This window comes from Sapajus apella, unplaced genomic scaffold (genome assembly GCF_009761245.1).
Source record: "Sapajus apella isolate SASKATOON/1434 unplaced genomic scaffold, GSC_monkey_1.0 scaffold76, whole genome shotgun sequence".
Lineage (NCBI taxonomy): Eukaryota > Metazoa > Chordata > Mammalia > Primates > Cebidae > Sapajus > Sapajus apella.
In genome coordinates, this window is record NW_022437016.1 from 2,109,168 (window position 1) to 2,130,580 (window position 21,413).

A 21,413-nucleotide genomic window follows, 5' to 3' on the forward strand; every position below is an offset into this window, starting at 1 on the left:
AGAATCATTTAAGTTAATTTATTTAACAAACACATAAAGTGCTTACTGTGGGCAGGACATTGTTCCAAAGCATGTCACAAATATTAATGTAAATGGTAATATATTTAGCCCTTATAACATCTCTATAGATCAATACAACTGTTATCCCTATTTTACAGGTGAGAAAACCAAGGCACAGAGACAGTAATTAACTTGTTCAAGGTCACACAGCAAGTAGGTATTGAGCCTCATCACTAGTCATAGGACCCTGGGCATGTTTCTTAACCTTCAGAGGGTAACAAATGTGAAATGCTTTGCATTCTTCACAACTAACATTATATTAAGGTTGCTATTAAAATTTTACAGGTGAGAAAACAGAAGGTCAGGGGTCCTGAAAGTCTTTCTTTATGCCTAAGAGAGAGTGGTAGAGCTAGGATTAGAATTCGTGGCTTTTGAATCCGTGGTTCCCTGTAGTGTGCTGTGGATGGAAGGTGGTAATAGTTTCCGATATCAAAATCCATTATTGCTGCTCCTGCTGCTGTTACTGTTGTTATTTGCCATGGAAGAACACCCCCCACCCCACCCCAAACACACAGAGAGAAAAACAACAGTGACAAGAACATGGCTGATTCTGTATGCAGCCTGCAGATATAAAGCCATGCATAATTTATTCAACACTGCCCTGCAGCCACTTAAGCTAAGGAGAGACCGCTATAAATTCAGGTCTGCATATCCTAATTTATTTCTTATTTATTTTACTGATACATATCTAGGGCCACCAGTGAGCTGCTTCTACACCTGCACAAAGGCACCTACAGCCCTAAGGGCAAATAGGGCAGGAAAGGAGACCCTGAAATAAGCCCTTGAAGAAAAACTGTACTCTATGCACTAGAATCATGCAAGTTAAATTAATTTTTTCTGGTAAACTAGGATTAAACCCATGCCCACGCTCACCCCCTATTTGTGAAACACAGGGCTAAAAAGGTTGTCGAATAATCCTGTTCTGCTTTTCTGTCTTAGCAAAGAGAGCATTGAACGTACTTCTCCCACGAGTACAAGATTATTTTTCTGAGTCACAGAATGTCAAAAGATGAGCAAGTACTCTAACACTAAGACATAATCAGAAAGGAAATGAAGAGGAGAAGAAAAAAGTCTATTTTCTCGAGTGATTACTGAGGACCAAATGCTATGCAAAGTGCTGTCAAAGGCAGAGGTAACTGCCATTGCATTCTTCAAATGAAAGCAAGGTAAATTGGAAGAAACATCAGCCATCCTTCCCCAAAGACCTCTTTTCACAGACGGTCAAACCGTGGCCCAGAGAGAGAACAGGACTTGTCGGAGGTCACTCAGCAAGTTGGTCCCAGCGTGTTCCTCTTTCAGCCTTATATTTATTTCAAAACTCAGTTTGAGTCCTTCGAGAGCCAGAGCTGTCCTGCAAGCTTTACTGCATTGTTTCCTCCGCCCCTCCCCTCCTCCAGTTAATTGTCCTTACAGATATGGACACCAAAGCACAGAAAGGCTGAACACTACAATCATATTGCTACCATCCTGCTGAAACCAAGTCTGAAGCCTGGGCTTAGCCTGTGCTTCCGTGCACCACACCTGAAGCCTTTGTGAACATCTTCAAGATGTCTGCTTTTGTCTCCAAACTGCACTGACCAGGTCCATATGGGCAGATGCAGAAGGCCAGGAGGCCTCAGCACGAAAAGGCTCCTGACTCTAGGGTGAGGCCTCGGCATGGGTTCTCTTTATTATATTTATTAACCCGATATTTACTTTTCTCATTTCTTTCTTTTTTAACCCACCCAACAAAAGGTTATACTTTCGGCTTTGGGAGAGGACTGAATCAGGAGAGGCAGAAAGGCCATTTCATTGAAGGTTAAGGTTCAGCCTTGCTGGGCTGTAGTGTCTGACCATTTTCCCATGCATCCCTCACTCCTATAAATGGAGCACCTGGGCCTTGGGGATAGAGACTTACCCGCAGAACATGAAGATGGTGCTCGAAGTGGCATCGTAGGGCAGAGGCAGCGTCTGTTGTAGGCACAGCTGCTCGCAGCCGCCATTAAAACCATCAGAGCAGTCAATTCCTTTGGAGTGATCGTAGCAGCCGGAGCCATCCTTCATGGGTTTCAGCTCCTCGGGGCACTGCTCAGAGAGAGGGCAACAGGGCGGTTATGGCTTGGGAGGTTGTGGGCCCCATCACGCCCCCTCCCCCCTCCTGGAAGAGACATGTGTCGGGTACCGACAGAGAGGTATTCGTCTCCTTTGGTCAACTAATAGCTGTGTGACAAGTTCCACACATCCCTTTACTTCTCTGAACCTCGGTGTGCCCACCTGTAAAATGGGACTTTTGTGACTACCTGCTTATGGCATTGTGAGAATGAAGGATGATAAAGTCAGCAAAGCGTGGAGAACACTGGCTCACGTGGCAACGGTGCAGCAATGTTAGCTGCTATTAACACTGACATTGCTGGGGCCCTCTTCATGATTGATTCTATTGTTACTACCCTACAGGGTCTGCTGCTAGAAAGGTCACATAGGGAGGCTGCCAGTCCTATATTTAAAAGCCTCTACCGGGATAAGTTTAATTTTCAGCTTTTCCCCTTCTCACTATGTGACCCAGAGAAGTGACTTGCTATCTCTGAGCCTCAATGATCTCATCTAATCAATGGACACAGCATCTACAACTGCAGATTTGTTGCAAAGCTAAAGTTGGATCATGAGGGCACATACCTTCCTTCGGAATTCGGTACATAATTTGGTACTCAAAAAATGTGAATTACTTTCCTTGCTGTCTTGAATATGTCTCTTCTTCTCCACCCTTGTCCCCAGAGCCCTAAGTGAGATTCTTACATACTCACTACACCACAGAAAGGGCTCCTAACCAGTCTGCCGGACTCCAGTCAGGCCTTCTCAAAACCAGCCTCCAGATGGCCAACAGAGTGGTATTTCTACACAGCATCACTCCCCAGCCTAAATAAGTAAATGAATCTTAAAACAAGTTAATCTGCCTTAAAATGATAATCAAGGTCCTCCCTTTACAGCGAACTTCAAGTGCTCCGCTTGGCCATATGCACAGCCCTTCCCATAGCCCTCTGGTCCCTAAGTAAACTCCAAGGAGTCCAACCTTCAATGGCCTCAGCTAGAACGCTCTTGTCAGTGTGTCTGGCACCTGCTATGTGCTCCTTCAGTGGAAAATCATATACTGTGGAGACAGTTGGCTATTGATTTAATTTAGTTTTCCGTCATTTGATGAGGCTGAGCTCATCTTCTCCATCCGAGCTGATGGAGAAGTGGTTTCAACACTCCTGACTTCAGAAGAGGAAATGAGGCACTAGGTTTTTATTTCAGTCCTCCTGCTGGCATTTCTTGTCCACAAAGATTAACACCCAGAGCCCAGCCTTCCTCATCCATCACTGGACATCACTGATTAAAATGCCTTCCCACCGTGCCCCCACCACCAGCCAATTCCCTGCTCCCCTCCCCATGCCGTCGTCCTAAACAACACCAATAATAAAACATACACACAAAAATTAGTTTACAAAAGCCACAATAACAAAAAAAGGTCAGCTCTCTTGGAAATTAAATTTTGCCTAAGAAGAATTTGTAATTACAAATGCATGAGAGAGTTCTTCAAGACATTTGAGACGGGCACCAGGAAGAGTGACGGAGAAACTAGGTTATAAATGGCCTTTGTCAAGCTGCAGAAAGGTCATAAAACTGCTGCATTTTGTGCTTAAAAAGAAAAATCAATTTTCCATGTGAGTGAAGTGCTGTACATATTAATACAAGCTCAGAGGAAGCCCCTGTTTGTCTCTGAACATTCACTGTCAGATAGGAGGGCACCTGGTCACAGGGTCATTTGGAGTCTTGTGGGTACTGGGGCCTGGCTTCAGTCTGTTTGTACACTCATGGAGGGTGCTAAAAAGAATGACTGACCTTCTTACCAGGTAACAGGAGACAGCTAGGCAAGGTATGAGTCTCAGTTCTCCCATCTCCCACTGTTCTCTACCACATTTGTTTTTCAAATGTGTTCTCTAAACTCCAGATTTTATCTAAGCGCTTTACCTGCTTTAACTTATTTACCCCTATAGCAAATACATGAGGTAGCATGGTAGGCTGATGATGGATTCCAAAGACATGTCCCTGTCCTAAACCCTAGAACTTGGAATCTGTGAATGTGACTTTCTGTGGTCAAGGTTATGCAGATGTGATTGTGTCAAAACTCTTGGGGACACCCTCCTGGGTTTTCCAGGTTGGCCTAAATGCCGTCGCAAATGTTCTCATGATAGAGAGGTAGAAAGAAATTACACACACCGAGGAGAAGGCAATGTGGGGGTGGAACAGAGATTGGTGCGATGTGGCCACAAACAATGCTGTGGCCACCACAACCTGAAAGAGGCCAGACAGATTCTCCACTAGAGCCTCTAGCAGAAGCACCACCAGAAATCAATCAAATCAAACCACCAGCATCTTGATTTTGGATTTCTGGCCTCCAGCACTGGGAGAGAATACATTTCTTAATAATTATCTTTTTTTTTTTTTTTTTTGAGATGAAGTTTCACTCTTGTTGCCCAGGCTAGAGTGCAATGGTGCAATCTTGGCTCACTGTAATCTCTGCCTCCTGGGTTCAAGCGATTCTCCTGCCTGAGCCTCCCAAGTAGCTGGGATTACGGGCATGCACCACCATGCCCAGCTAATTTTGTGTTTTTAGTAGAGATGGGGTTTTTCCATGTTGGTCAGGCTGGTCTCGAACTCCTGAGCTCAAGTGATGCCCCCGCCTTGGCCTCCCAAAATGCTGGGATTACAGGCATGAGCCACCACTCCTGGCCTCTTATTATTTTAAACTACCTAGTTTGTGGTAATTTCTTGCAGCAGACAAGGTAGGTGCTGTTATGATTCCCATTTTGCAGAGGAGGAAGCAGAGGAGAGGGTTATACAATTTGGTGGTGACAGAGGCAGGGCTTCTCAGACTTCCCAACTCTGTTGCTATTAACTGCCTAATGGGCAAGCCACTTCACTGACCTGTCATTTACTGACTGACTGACATCTAGTTTTTTTGTTTGTTTGTTTTTTGGGGTTTATTTTATTTTTTTTTTATTTTTAAAGATGGGGTTTCACCATGTTGGTCAGTCTGGTCTCAAACTCCCGGCCTTAGGTGATCCGTCCACCTCAGCCTCCCAAAGTGCTGGGATTATAGGAGTGAGCCACTGCGCCTGCCTGTCATCTAATTTTAAGAGATCCTGTCATTTACTGACTGACATCTAGTTTTAAGAGAGTCTGTCATTTACTGATTGACTGACATCTAGTTTTAAGAAGTCCTGTCATTTACTGATTGACTGACATTTAGTTTTAAGAGAGCCTGTCATTTACTGACTGACATCTAGTTTTAAGAAGTCCTGTCATTTACTGACTGACTGACATCTAGTTTTAGGAAGTTGAAACATGGCAGGCCTTAGAGCTGATCTAACTTCCTTACTTTAGAACTGAGACCCAGAAAATTAAGGGCCATCACCCCAGATTCCTCAGCACATAAGTGGAGAATGTAAATCCAGCATTCCCCTGTCCCAGCTTGGTGATCTCTGTCCACTACACTCACTTCCATTTAGGTTAAAGCATTTTGCAAACTTATAGATACCATAGTCTCTCTCCCCAGGATGATTTGCTGATGGAAAACTGAGGATCAGGAAGGTGAGGGATCTTGACCAACATCACACAGCGAATTAAAGGAAGATTTGAATCATGCATGTGGAAAAGGCTTTCTAAGGACGTGAAGTGGGTTTACCAGTTACCATCATATGATCATTCCTTCCTGTATCATGGACTTCATGCCCTGTGCTTTTGAGGATAAGTAGGGGCAGATGAGATCTAGCCATCATTTGAGATGACTTGTATATTATTAGTATTTCAATTAGTTCATTGATTATTATCTCTCTCCTTCACCAAAATGTATATGTTATAATAGTATGGACCATGTTGGTGGTCCTAAGCCATCGGGCACAGAGTTGGTACTTGTTATTTGCTGAATGAATTGGTGGGGTGCCAGAAAGGACACTTAGTGTGTCTGTGTATTAAATTTGGATCTGAATCCACACTGATTTCTGTAAGTTGTATAACCTTCAGGCAGTGACATAAAGTCGCCTATCTTCACATGATCACTGTGATGGGTAAATAGCATGATAGCCAGCTTCATAGATGGTCCCCAATGATTCTTGCCTTCTGGTGTTAATACTTATGTAGACTCCTCCTACACTGCACCAGGATTGGTCTATGTGGCCAATAGTATATAGCAGAGGAGGTGGTATGTGGTTCTAAGGGTAGATCATAAGAGAGATCTTTCTCTCCCTCTGTCTATCTTGTCCTCTCATCATTTACTCTAGTGGAAGCAAGCTGCCATGTTTTCAGCAGCCCTATGGAGAGTCTCATGTGGCAAGGAAGTAAAGCCTACGGCCAACAGCCAGTAAGGCTAGGGCCTGCCAGCAAAAGATGAGCGAGGCTGCAAATAAATTATCCAGCCCCAATCAAGCCTATTCAGATATTGGCAACCCCAGCTGACATTCTGACTGCAACTTTGTAGGGGTGGGCCAGGACCACACATCTAAGCTGCTCTTGAATTTCTGACCCTTGAAAACTGTGTGGGATAATAAATACTTAGTGTTTTAAGTGACTTGATTTTTGAGATAATTTGTGACACAGCATGAGCTAACTAATACAGTCAGATAAATGTAAGCAGTGCTTAGCACAGTGGTCAGCAAATAGTTCCGCTGTTATAGGTATTTGTAAAGGGCTTAGAATCTGGTTTGAAAGATAAATATACACATCCGTCAGAGAACTAGTTAGTTATAGAACAAACATAAAGAAGTATGGTAAAATTTGTTGGGGAAAATAAAATCTCTGCAGATGGGAGTGACTAGGGAATATTGAAATAGGGAGGCTTTAGTCTTTTCTCCTCCATTAGAAAAGAGACACCCGATGTACTAGAAGAGCAAGACTAGAATTCATTACCAGGCACTGTCGCTCACTTGCCTTGTGAACTTGGACAAGTTCTTGAAGCTGTTTGGGACTCAGTTTCCTTTCCATAAATGGAGGAGCCAACTTGGAGACAGGAATATGAGAACTAAAGTCAGGACTGAATTGCAATGAAAGATTTGTGACACTGAGCATACCGGCAGGCTGCTTTACCTCAGAGACAGCCTCAGGTTCCTCATCTGTAAAATGCAAATGTCTCTCTTGGAGGCACTTCTGACGACTGTATGAGAAAACATATATCTGGCTTCTGACCTGGCACATAATAGACAGTTAATAAATAAAGAACAAATGATAAATTAACCAAAATCCCAAAAGAAAACCCATCTTAGTTGGGAGGAATCATGATATCTTGCTAAATGCAAGCAGTATGTGCCCCCTCCATGGAGAGGAACCAGAATAGTAAGTACCTACACACATTTCAAACAGATCATCTAGAAGAGAATGCTAGGATTCATCAAAGAAGAAATGAGAAGCACCAGGAGTAAGTAAGCAGAGACTGTGAGGCAGCTTTTCCAGTCAGAAACCAACTGAGAGCTGGAAAGGGCTCCCGGATGTGGGGAAAAAATTGGAGAGAAAGCCCCAGAGCTCCAAAATGGGGTTTCACGCCTTGGCTGTAGGAGAAACCCTCAACCTATTGGGGCCTTTGGCCTGACATACAAAGTGCCTAAAGGTTGCATAAAAACGTTGCTACAAGGGAAGAGATGCCAGATGTAGGTGATGGGGAGGAAGGCAGCAAATCACACTGCCACGTGTGTACCTATGCAACAATCCTGCATGTTCTTCACATGTACCCCAAAACCTAAAATGCAATAAAACAAATAAATGAAAAAACAAAAGCAAAAACAACAAAAAAAACGTTGCTACAGAATGAGAACTCGCATAAAATCCCACAGGCATCTGAACCTGGAGTAGACACAGCTGGGCACCATTTTGAGAGCCAAGACACTGGGGATCTGCAGACATGGCGGCTGCTGCACCGTTGTAAGGAGGCAGAGGGAAGACGGGGTGCTCCACACACCCCTGGGAAGCTCCCTGCTGCCCTGCTGCAGGCTGCTATTGAGACTGAGACATGAATGGACCGTACTTCCCATGGCTTCTTAACCACATTGCTTGCCTGGGATGGACTCTGCCTTCTCCGGTATCAGGCCCAAAGCTCCATTTTGAAAGTTCAATGCTGAGCTGCATTCTACCACTGGCGTGAGTTTGGGTTATGTGGTTGCAGCTACCACCCAGCCAAGGAGGGACAGGGAGACCAGGCTATCCTATGCCCTGCAAGGGGCTGCTGTGAGACCAAGACTCAAGTGGTACACACTACAGCATTTTGCCCATGCGGCTCACTTGAGAAGGAACCCATCCTTTCTGGTCACAAGTTCACAGCTGACACCATTCTGAGCCTTTAATGCTGGACTATGCCCCACCCTTGGGGCTGAGTTTAAGGTAGCATGGCTGCAGCCACCAGCCTGCTGGGAGAGGGAGAGGGTAGATCACATTCTACTAAGCACACTCAGGACAATACACACCACCCTGCTATGGGTGGCTGTAAGACTGGGAACTAGTCCGCCCAACCCATCACAGCTCCCAAAAGACCAACACGGGTTGCTTGGGTCCTACTGGGTTTCTCGACCACCACTACTGCCATCAGACACACTGCCAGCTTCCCAGGGACCCAAAATCTACCCACACATCGGGCCCACTGCTCCCACTATTGGCTCCCAAGCAAGCCAACTGATGGCCCATGAATCAGCCCTGAAAAACCTACTAACACTGAAGCCAGTGTAAGCTACTTTGGGGCCTAAAAATAGGCACACACACCCCACTGCTGCCACCATCAGGCGATGAAGACTGGCTTACTTTGTGTTCAAGGTCCCAGCTTAACTTTACCACAACCTCCGCTAACAACTGCATGATAATGAAAACACAGTATCTCAAAATGTGTATTGTACAGCAAAATCAGTGCTAAGAGGAAACTTTATAGCATTAAATTCTTATGTCAAAAGATTATCACAAATTAACAACCTAATATCACACCTGAAAGAACTAGAAATCCACCGGGCATGGTGGCTTATGTTTGTAAGCCCAGCACTTTGGGAGGTCGAGGCAGGTGGATCACGAGGTCAAGAGATTGAGACCATTCTGGCCAACATGGTGAAATACGGTCTTTACTAAAAATACAAAGATTAGCTGGGCATGGTTGCGCATGCCAGTAGTCCCAGCAACTCAGGAGGTTGAGGCAGGAGAATCACTTGCACCTGGGAGGCAGAGGTTGCAGTGAGGCAAGATTACACTGTGCCACTGTACTCCAGCCAGGTGATAGATTGAGACTCCGTCTCAAAAAAACAAAACAAAAACAAAAACAAAAAAAACTAGAAATACAAGAACAAACCACATCCAAAGTAAGCAGGAGAAAAGACAGATCAGAGCAGAAATGAAATAGACCCAAAAAAACAATGCAAATCATCAATGAAATGAAAAAAAATGATTCTTTGAAAGTATAAACAAAATTGATAAGCCACTGGCCAAAAAAGAGAGAAAACTAAAATAAATATAATCAGAACTATAAAAAGAGACACTACAACTGATACCACAGAAATACAAAAGATCATCAGAGACTATTAAGAAGAACTCTATGTTCACAAGAAAAAAAAAGGATATATTCCTGACAACACAAAAAACCTATGGAGATGGGACCAGAAAAAAACAGAACTCTGAACAGGCCAATAATGAGTAGTGAGATTGAATCAAAAATAATAATAATAAATCTCTCAACAACAACACAAAAAGCCAAGGACCAGATGAATTCACAACCGACTTCTACCAAACATCCAAAGAGAACTAATACCAATCTTCCTGAAACAATTCCCAAAAAATGAGGAGGAGGAAATTCTCTTACTCATTCTATGAGGCCATATTACCCTGATACCAAAACCATGCAAGGAAATAACAACAATAAAAAAGAAAACTACACAGTAATATCCCTGAGGAATATAGAGGTTAGTATTTTGCTTAACAAAATACTAGCAAATCGAATCCAACAGTATATCAGAACGATACTACACCATGATCAGGTGGAATTTATCTCTGTGATGTAATGAAGATTCAACTACATAAATCAATAAACATATTGATTTCTGAAACACTTCTGTTTATAATACATCACGTAAACAGAATTCAGGACAAAAGCCATATGATAATCTCCATAGATGCAGAAAAAGCATTCAAAAAATTCAACATCCTTTAATGATAAAAAAAAAATATCCTCAACAGAGTAAGCGTAGAAGATACACACCTCAACATAGTAAAGGCCATGACCTACAGCCAATATCTTATTGGGGAAAAGTTGAAAGCAACCCCTCTAAGAACTAGAACAAGACAAAGATGTCCCCTTTCACCACTCTTATTCAATGTAACACTGGAAGTCCTCACCAGAGAAATCAGGACAGAGAGAAAATAAAAGTTATCCAAGTTGGAAAAGAAGAAGTCAAATTATCCCTGTTTGCTGATAGTATTGTCTTATATCTAAAAAAAACTCTAGAGAGTCTATCAAGTTTCAAGATTAACAAAATGAAGAAATCAGTAACATTTCCATACACCAATACCAATCTAGCTGAGAATAAAATTAAGAAAGCAATCCATTTATAATTAGCTATAAAAATAAAATACCCAAGAATGTATTTAACAAGGAGGTGAAAGATCTCTATAAAAATTATAACACTGATGAAATAAATTATAGATAACATAAATACATGGAGAAACATCCCATGCTCATGGATTGGATACTCAATATTGGTAAAGGGATTATATTGCCTAAAGCAATCAATAGATTCAATGTAATCCCTATCAAATTACCAACATCATATTTCAAAGCATTAGAAAAAAATCCTAAAATTTATGTGGAACTACAAGGGAACCCAAATAAAGCAATGTCAAGCAAAATGAACGAAGCTAGAAACATCACATTATCTGACTTCAAATTATAGTACAAGGTGTAGTAACCACAAAACCACAGTATTGGTATAAAAGAAATAGGCACATAGTTCAGTGGAAGAGAATGAAGAACCCAGAAATAAAGCCACATACCTATAGCCAAATGATAGTTGACAAAGTCAACAAAAATATATGCTGGTGTAATGATACCCCAGTTGTATTAGTTCATTATCACACTGCTATAAAGAAATACTTGAGACTGGGTAATTTATAAATAAAAGAGGTTTAATTGGCTCATGGTTACAGAGGCTGTACAGGAAGCATGGCTGTGGAGGTCTCAGGAAACTTAAAATCCTGCAGGAAGGTGAAGAGGTAAGAGGCACATCTTCACATGGCTGGAGAAGGAGGAAGAGAGCAAAATGAGAGATGTTGTTCACTTTCAAACAACCAGATCTCGTGAGAACTCACAATCTCGAGAACAGCAAGGGGAAAATCTGGCCCCATAATACAATCACTTCCTACCAAGCCCCTCCTCCAATATTGGGGATTACAATTCCACATAAAATTTGGGTGGGAACACAAGTCCAAGTCATATCATTAGTCAATAAATGGTACTGAAAAAATGAATAGCCATGTGCAGAAGAATGAAAATTGACTCATGTTTCTTCCCATATATATATATTTTTAAAACTCAAAATGGATTAATACCTGAAACCATAAAAATCCTAGAAGAAAACCTAGAAAACATCATTCTAGACATTGGCCTTGGGAAAGAATTTGTGACTAAGTTCTCAGATCTAATTAAACTAAAGAGCTTCTACATAGCAAAATAAATTATCAACAGAGTGAACAGACAACCTGCAGAATGGGAGAAAATATTTGCAAATTGTGCGCCCGATGAAGGTCAAATATCCAGAATCCGTAAGGAACTTAAAGAATTCAACAAGCAAAAACAAATAACCCTATTAAAAAGTGGGCAAAAGACAAGCAGACACTTCTCCAAAGAAGACATACAAGTGGCCAACAAAAATATGAAAAAGTGTTCCACATCACTAATCAGCAGAGAGATGCAAATCCAAACCACAGTGAGATACCACCACACACCAGTCAGAATGGCTATTATTAAAAAGCCAAAAAACAACAAATGCTGGTGAGGCTGTGGAGAAATGGGGACACTTACAAACTGTTGGTGGAAATGTGAATTAGTGCCACCTCTATAGAAAATAGTATGGAGATTTTTCAGAAAACTAAAAATAGAGCTACCATTCAATCCAGCAATCCCACTATTGGGTGTAAACTCAAAGAGAAAGAAATCATTTTATCAGGCTGGTGGAGGTGGCTCGTGCCTGTAATCCCAGCACTTTGGGAGGCCTAGGCGCATGGATCACTTGAGGCCAGGAGTTTGAGACCAGCCTGGCCAACATGGTAAAACCCTGTTTCAACAAAAATTAGCCAGGCGTGGTGGTGCCTGCCTGTACTTCCAGCTAGTTAGGAGGTTGAGGTGGGATAATCCCTTGAACCTGGGAGGCAGAGGTTTCAGTGAGCCAAGATCGCGCCACTGCACTTCAGCCTGGTTGACAAAGTGAGACCCTGTTTTAAAAAACAACAACAAAAAAGAAAGATACTGGCACTCATGTGTTTATTGAAACAATAATAACATAGGGGTGCTATTTCACCATAGCTTAAATATGGAATTAACTTGACTGTCTATCAAGAATTGATTAAATAAAGAAAATGTGGTATACACACCTGCCCCTCCCTTGTTCCCACCCACATGCAGACACACCATGGAATACTACTCCAGCATAAAACAGAATGAAAACATGTCTTTTGCAGCAACATGGAAAGAGCTGGAGGCCGTTATCGTAAGTAAAATAATTCAGAAACAGAAAGTCAAATGTGACATGTTCTCACTTATAAGTGGGAGCTAAACAGTGGGTATACCTGCACATACAGAGTGCAATGATAGACACTGGAGACTAAAAAAGGGAGATGGAAGCGTGAGAGGCGTGTGAGGGTTGACAAAATACTGACTGGGTACAATAAAAGTTCAGACTTCACCACTACACAATGTATGCATGAAAGAAACCTGCTTGTACCCCCTAAATACATAAAAAACATAAATAAATAAATCAAGGTAATTTAAACTATTAGCTGATTTTTTTTCTTTTCCATATGTTTAAGTCCTTCTTTAGATCATTTAACAAATATTCACCAAACACTTGCCTACTCAGTGCCAAGCAAATGTTTCAGGTGCTGAAAATGCAGAAGTAAACAAGAAGGATAAGACTTCTCTCATAGAATTTACATTCTAGAGAAGAGACAAATAGTTAACAAGTAAACAAACAAAATGATTATTTCATAGAGTCAAAAATATTATGAAGAAAGACAAAAGTATAATGTGATAAAAAGTTAATGAGGATGGGGTGAAAGAAGCATATATTTAGCCTAAAAATAGGGTAGACCTACTTCTTCCACTTTATTCTTCTTTTTCAAAAGAAGTTTTGGCCATTATAGTTCCTTTGCCTTTCATTTACATTTCAGAAAAATCTTGTCGATACTTATAAAAATCATGCTGAGGTTTTGATAGGAATTATATTAAACCTTTCCATCAATTCGAGGCATGTGGGCATCTTTACTATGGTGTGCCATCCAATTCACGAATACACTATGTCTTTCCATGTGATTAGATCTTCTTTGATTTCTTTCACCAGTATTTTAAAGTTTTGCTAAACTAAACATGGCCCATGCATATTTTGTCAGACTTCCATCTGAGTATTTCATTACTTTTTAGGGATTACAAATGATATTGTATTTTTTATACATTTTGTCAGATTCACATCTGAATATTTCATTACTTTTTAGAAATTGCCAATGGTATTATATTTTTTTTTATTTCAAAGATTCATGTTAATTGCAGGTATATGGGAATACAATTCATGGTGTATATTTTTCTTGCCTTCTGAGACCTTGCCAAACTTACTAATTACTTCTGTAAATTTATTTTGTAGATTTCCTGAGATTTTCTACATTTAAAAAAAAAATCATGTGATCTGCCAATGGGTCAGTCTTACAGTCTTATTTATTCCTTTCTAATTTGAATGACTTCTTCCTTTTTAGATTTTTTTCCCCCTTATTGCACTGGCTAGGACTTCCCACATGATGTTGAATAACAAGGGGTAGAGTGAATCTCCTTTCTTGTCTCTGACCTTTTAGAGAAAGCATTCAGTCTTTTACCATACATATGTCAGCAGTAGCTCTTTTATGGATGTTCTTCAAGTTCTTCTCTATGCTTATTTTTTTGAGAGTTTTAAAAATCATTTTGGGTGTGGAATTTTGTCAAATGCTTTTCTTATTATCCATTGAAATGGTGGTGTGATTTTTCTTCTTCTCTCTGTTATTATAATATACTGATAGATTTTCAGATAGGAAACCAGTCTTGCATCCCTGTAATAAACCTCACTTGGTCACTGTGTATAGTTATCTTTTATGTATTGTTGAATCCTATTTGTTAATGTTTTGTTAAGGATTTTTACAACTATGGTATATGCTTAAGGGCTATTGGTCTTTGTAGTCTTCTGTTTCTGAACTATCTTTGTCTGCTTTTAGTATCAAGATAATGCTACTGTCTTAAAATGATTTGGGAAGTATTCTCTCTTAATTTTCTGGAATTTTTTTTTTCTTTTTAGAATTGATGTTAATTCTTCTTTAAACATTTGGTATACTTCTCCAGTGAAACTATGTAGGACCAGGGATTTGGAGCTGAGGGGAAGCAGAGATTAAAGTAAAAAAATAAATTTCCTTAATAGTTATAGGGCTTTCCAAATTATTTCATAATGGTAAGTTGTGGTAGTTTGTGCTTTTAAGAAATTGGTCTATTTCATCTAACTTGTCAAATTTATATGTGTAAAATTATTTGTAGCATTTCCTTACTATCCTTTTGATTTACACAGGATCAGCAGTGATATCACCCATTTCAGATATTGGTAATTTATGTCTTCTCTCATCCTTTTTAATCTTGCTATTTTCAGTTTTATTGTCATTTTCAAATAATCAGTTTTTCGTTTCATTGACTTTTCTGTTTTCTAACACATTGATTTCCTTCCTTTGGTGTCCTTTGGATTTATTTTGCTCTTTTTTTTTTCTAGGTTTCTGAGGTGGGAGTCTAGATTATTGATTTGGAACTTCTTCTTTTCTAATGTATGCACTTAGGGATATATATTTCCTTCTCATTGAATATAAAGAAACCGATATGTTACAAGAAAAGATGAATTGTGGCTTCAGCTGTGTCCCCCACACACTTTGATATATTATATTTTTATTTCATCAAGTTCAGTGCATTTTTAATTTCCCTTGAGACCTCCTCTTTGACCCATTGATTATTCAGAAGTGTGTTGTTTACTTTCTAAGTATTTACAGATTTTTCTGTTATCTCTGTTATGGGCTGAAGGTGTATGTCCCCCCCAACATTTGTATGTTGAAATCCTAACCAACCTGCAAAGTGATGAGATTTGCAGTTGACGCACTGGGAAGAGGATTAGGTCATAAGAGTTAAGCCCTTATAAATGGGATTAGTACCTTGCAAGTAGAAGATGGGAGATCAGAGCTCCCTCCCTCTCCAACATATGAGGACACAGAAAGAAGAAAAGCAATGAAAGGAGAATTTTACCAAAAAACCAAATTAGCCAACACCTCAGTCTTAGACTTCAGCCTCCAGAAGTGTTAGAAATAAGTCTGTTGTTCAAACCACCCAATTTATGTTATTTTGCTACAGCAGTCCAAAGCTGCTGAAGGCAGCTGTTGCTGCTCTGTTACTGTTCTTGTTTGATTCTATTGTGGTGAGAGAACACACCCTGTACAATTTGAATGTTAAAATTTGCTGAGGCCTTTTTATGGCCCAGAATATAGTTTTGTCTTGGTATGTGTCCTATAGGCACTTGAAAATAATATATATTCTATTTTTATTGGGCATAGGGTTCTATAAATGTTAACTAGATCTTTTTTGTTGATGATGTTATTGAGTCCTATATATTATTGCTAAACTGTCTAGTTTTTATCAGTTTTGGAAAGGGGTATTGAAGTATCCAGCCATCACTGTGAAATTGCCTATTTTTTCTTTCAGTTCTGTTAGATTTTACTTCACACATTTCACAGTTGCTGTTTGATGCATAAACATTTAGGATTTCTATGTTTTCTGGGTAAATGATCTTTTATCACTATTTGATGTCCCTCTGTGATAATTATTTGGAAGGCCTACTTTACCTGTTGTTAATAAAGCTACTCTCAGTTTTGTTTGATTTGTATGTGTCTTTTTCTATCCACCTGCTTTCACTCTGTCTATATCATTATATGTAATGTTAATTTCTTGCAGACAGTATATAACTAGGTCATGCTTTTAAACCTATTCCACTAATTTATGCCTTTTAATTTTTGTATTTACACTATTTGTGGCTGGGCACAGTAGCTCATGACTGTAATCCCAGCATATTGGGAGGCTGAGGCAGGATGATTACTGAGACTGGCCTGGGCAACATAGTGAGACACTATCTTTACAAAAAAATTCAAAAATTATCTGAGCATAGTGGCAAGTGCCTGTAGTCCCAGCCACTTGGGATGCTGAGGTGGGAAGGAGGCTTGAGCCTAAGAAGTCGAGGTTGTGGTGAGCTGTGGTTGTGCTGCTGCACTCCAGACTAGACAAAAGAGCAAGACCCTGTTTCAAAAAAAGATAATAAATAGGCTGGCATGGTGGCTAACACCTGTAATCCCAGCTCTTTGGTAGGCCAAGGTGGGTGGATCACAAGGTCAGGAGATCGAGACCATCCTGGCCAACATGGTGAAACCCTGCCTCTACTAAAAATACAAAAATTATCTGGGCGTGCTGGCACGTGCCTGTAATCCCAGCTACTCAGGAGGCTGAGGCAGAAGAATCACTTGAGCCAGGGAGTAGGAGGTTGCAATGAGCCGATATCACGCCATTGTATTCCAGCCTGGCGACAGAGCGAGACTCTGTCTCAAAAAAAGAAAAGAAAAAGAAGAAAAAGAAATATTTTCTAAAACAAAATTAATTATTTACATTTAATGCGACCTGAACATTTTTGGCATTACATTCTATTATTATGTTTCAACTCCGGATCTTATTTATATTTATGAGGACCAACTCAACTCTGATTTTTTTTTATCTTGCCCAAATTACCATCTGAGAGGCCTGGGGAGTCATGCTCTACAAATCATAAATTCTTATCAGATGGGTTTATTTAATCCTATATATTGTGACTTACTTTCCAACCTGTCTCTGGCATAACACTACAAGACAAGGAAGAAAAGCAAAATATTTTACCTCAAAACATGTTTCTTTGCTATATTCTGAAATGGCCCCGAAAAGCCATTCTTTGTAGTGAAAAAACTTGCATCTGTAAAGAATGTCTGCAGGGTGCTGTGGCTCATGCCTGTAATCCCAGTGCTTTGGGAGGCTGAGGTGGGCAGATCACAACAAGGTCAGGAGTTTGAGACCAGCCTGGCCAACATGGTGAAACCCTATGTCTACTAAAAACACAAAAAAATTAGCCAGGCGTGGTGGCAGGTGCTTGTAATCCCAGCTACTCAGGAGGCTGAGGCAGGAGAATCACTTGAACTCAGGCGACAAAGGTTGCAGTGAGCCAGGACCACACCAGAGCAGTCCAGTCTGGGCAATAGTGTGAGGTTTTGTCTCAAAAAAAAAAAAGAATGTCTATTAACATAGCTAGATCTTTTTCTTTCAGACCTTTCCTAAAGAGATTAACTAAAATCTGAATAGGAAACATTTGTCATCTATTGACTCTAAGGGCAGCTACTAAAAGATGTCAAAGGAACTTTACCTTAACCGAAACATCCCCATATCCTTGTAGCATGGAACCCACACCCACAATTGCTTCTCTAAAATGTAAAAACCAAGCTGTGTCCTGACCTCCCAGGGCACATGTTTTCAGGACCTCCTGAGGGCTGTGTCATGGGCCATGGTCACTCATATTTGTCTCAGAATAAATGTTTTCAAGTATTTTACAGAGTTTGACTCTTTTCTTTGACATGTATTTATTTATCTTAGAGACAGGATCTCACTTCATTACCTAGGTTGAAGTGCAGTGGCACAATCATAGCTCACTGTAGCCTCAAACTCCTGGGCTTAAGCAACCCTGCAGCCTCAGCCTCCTGAGTAGCTGGGATTACAAGTGTGAGCCACTGAGCCCAGGTAGACCTTCAAACCTTCTATTTTCTCTGGCTTCTACTGACACTCATCTAGCAGGGGAAGGGGGTAGCCTTGTTACTGACAAGGGAATAAAGGAGTCCAGGTTCTCCATATGGCCTTCTCTGATCTCCCTAAGAAAAGTTCCCTCTTTTCAGCTGGGTGAGGGTGGGAATTTCCCTCCCCACTAGGACTTCACTGATATCTTCCTGGGTGGGAGTGGTAGGTATGCTTAGTCACTATTCTTCACTTAATCTCCACTAACACCACGCTGGGTGGAAGGTGGCCCCATGAATGCTGGTTCGTGGTGAGGGTCCTGCATTTCTGCTAGTTCTTCCCTGACAACAACCCAGGGGGAAGGGGGAAGGTGCTTCAATACTGTGGATTAGGGGTAGAAGGCAATGCTCTTCACTGACGCTGAATAGCCAGGGGTAGGGGTGCTCAGTAACTCATTGTGATTAAAGTCCTGGCTCCCCACCCCATTCAACCTTTGCTCCCATGGGTAGGGGTAGGTTCATTTAATTTTTTTCCTTTTTTGTGGTATTTGGCTGGAGCGGAGCAGTTATTGTCTAGCATTTTTCTGTCTTTCTAGTTGTCCTTTTCCTGGTATTTTGGCTAGTGAAAGCAATTTTGTTTTGTTTTATTTTTTTCTTCACATGTGCCCACGGGCATTTCTGAGCTGCAGGCTCCTTTATCTCTAGGGATGGGACACATAAGGCAAAGAGAGAATCCAGGGAACTGACTGCCATGTCTTTTCTTGGTTCCTAAAGTCTTCAGCTGGTCTGCAATGCTCCACCTTTCAGTCTTATGCTTGTTTTATATAGAATATCCAGGGTTTTTGGTTGTATTTAGCTGGAAAAATAGAGAAAATATGTCTACTCCAAAGCCTGTTTTTGCACAGCCCTAGAGCTAAAAATGGCTTTTACATTTTTTTTAAAGAACATGAGACCAAAAAAAGACCACATGTGACCTGCAAAGCCTAAAATATTTACTAAATAATCCTTCATACAAAAAAGCTGAAGACCCATGACTTCAACCATGAGCAGGCACCTACGGTTTATTCTAAGTGCACCTGGAAGGCATAGGAGGGTTGTTGGCAGAGGAATAAAGTGATTTTGTTTGCTAATTTGAAGCGATTACTGAAGTTAGTGAATTCAGTTATCTTTAAGCACTTTCCTAGAGTCCACAAAAGGCGTCTGGGGAAGCAGGCCCTGGGGGTCTGGGCAAGAGCTTGAGAAAGGGAGTAGACCAGCCTAAAAATGACTGCATCACTTGGAGGCATGCTCCCGTGCTGAGGTTGTAGGGTAAGTAGGTGAGACAGCCAGGAGTCTAACTCAGGTCAGTGCAGCTCCAGAGCCTCATAGCCCCCATTCTGCACCATTTCAGGGGAGGACTCATAGGAAGACTCTAAGCTCAAGTCTCTGAGCCTTGAGATTTTGGAGTCTCTGAGCCTTGAGATTTTGGAGACCTAGCTGGGAGGGACAGGAGGATGCCCGGAGGATTCCCATGGGCTCCCCCACTGGCTAGCCCTGTCTGGCTCCCCCCAGCTTTTTCCTCTATATCATGAGCCTGCTCTTGCTGCTTCCCAGCTCGACTTATCATCATCACCAAGCTCTTTGTTTCTGTTTGTAATTATGCATTTTAATGTTCATTAATTATGGGATGCAAATTGCTCCGAGTACAAAATTTGTAATGAGCTGTTTTACCACCCTACCCCCAGGTCTAGAAGGTGGGCCAGCTGTTCTGAGGAGAAGGAAAAACAACCAATTTACAAAACAGAAGAATTTGTCCTAGGTGAATCATATGGTAAATAACCTGGGAGACTTCCTGCTGATGCCAGAGGAGAGGCCCTGCCCCACCTGCATCCTGGGTGACATCAGTGTGGCACTTCCATTCTTTGCTACAAACTTGGGCCTGAAAGGCAGGGGGGGTAACGGAAAGAGCTCTAGCCTTAGACCCAGCCTTTACTGGCTGTGCCACCTTGAGCTGGTCACTTGGCTTCTCTGAGCCTCAGTTTCTCCTTCTGGAAGGTAAGGATTATGATAAAATCATCCTCAAAGTAAGGGTGGCAGGCAAACCCTAACAGAGCCTGGACAAATGCATGTGAAAAGCTCTCCACATTGCTGGATTCCAGTTCTGCCTGGCTGTGGTCTTTAACTGGCTGAGAGCCTTCAGATGAGAACACTGTACTCTGAGCCTTAGTCTCCTTCGGTGAGGCACTGGACAGCAGGAAGTCAGAGAAGACTTTCCGTGCAAATGGCTCAGTTTTTATCAAAGCAACTACGAATTGTAAAAAGGGGAAAATTAGCTCTGAAGCATTTAAGAGGAAAATGGGGAATTTCCTTGTAACTGACTGAACATATTTTTTAAGACATCCCAAGAATGCCTCCAAACCTGCTTGACTATGAACAATGCCTTGTTCTCCTCCAAGGACTAGGTAAGTATTTGATTTCTTTAAGTCTCATGGCCAGAGCGGGTATAATAACAGTATTACCTCCTACTAATAGTATTCCTTTCAACAATAGTATCCCTCAAAAATTATGGTAAAGATTTTTTATTTATTGTTATTATTTCTTACAGACAGGGTTTTACTCTGTCACCCAGGCTGGAGTGCAGACAGTGATGCAATCATAGCTCATTGCAGCCTTGAAATCCTGGGCTCAAAGGATCCTCTTGCCTCAGCCTCTCGAATAGCTGGGACTATAGGCATGTGTCAACATGCTTGACTAATTTTATTTTATTTATTTTATTTTTATTTGTTGTAGAGATGGAGTCTTATCATATTGACCAGGCTGGTCTTGAAATCCCAACCTCAAATGATCCTCCCATATCAGCTTCCCAAAGCCCTGGGATTACAGGTACGAGCCACCATGCCCAGCAGTGGTAAAGATTAAATGAGACATGACAATAATAAGACTAAATACATATGAAACCCAGAGTACACTGTCAGTCACAGAGACTGTGAATGAAGTCTGACTGAGCCACATCCTCATTGTGTGCCCTAGCCTTTCTGAGCCTCAGTTTCCACAATTCATACACCGGCAAAAGTAACTCCTTCCTCACTAGGCTTGTGAGAGGACCCTGGGGGGTCATGTAACTGACCTGTACCTGACACCTGATACGTGCTCACAAAATGCTAACTGCTGTTGTAGTTACCTCGTTACTTTCTCAAAATAGGACGCATTCAGGGAGAAATGTCAGGGAACCTCATACAGGCAAATGGTAGGCATTTCTTCCATGCCTACTTTTCCAATGAGCAAAC

General features: G+C 41.2%; 1 protein-coding gene across 3 annotated transcripts in view; it reads right to left on the bottom strand.

The window, feature by feature from the left end:
- The window catches only part of ASTN2 (astrotactin 2), a 948,324-nt gene that overhangs the window by 363,211 nt on the left and 563,700 nt on the right, over positions 1 to 21,413 (bottom strand). For all 3 annotated transcript variants that reach the window (XM_032251601.1, XM_032251600.1, XM_032251599.1), the window contains one exon: positions 1,958 to 2,124. In XM_032251601.1, the coding sequence (XP_032107492.1) occupies positions 1,958 to 2,124 (167 nt within the window). The remainder of the gene's footprint in view (positions 1 to 1,957; positions 2,125 to 21,413) is intronic.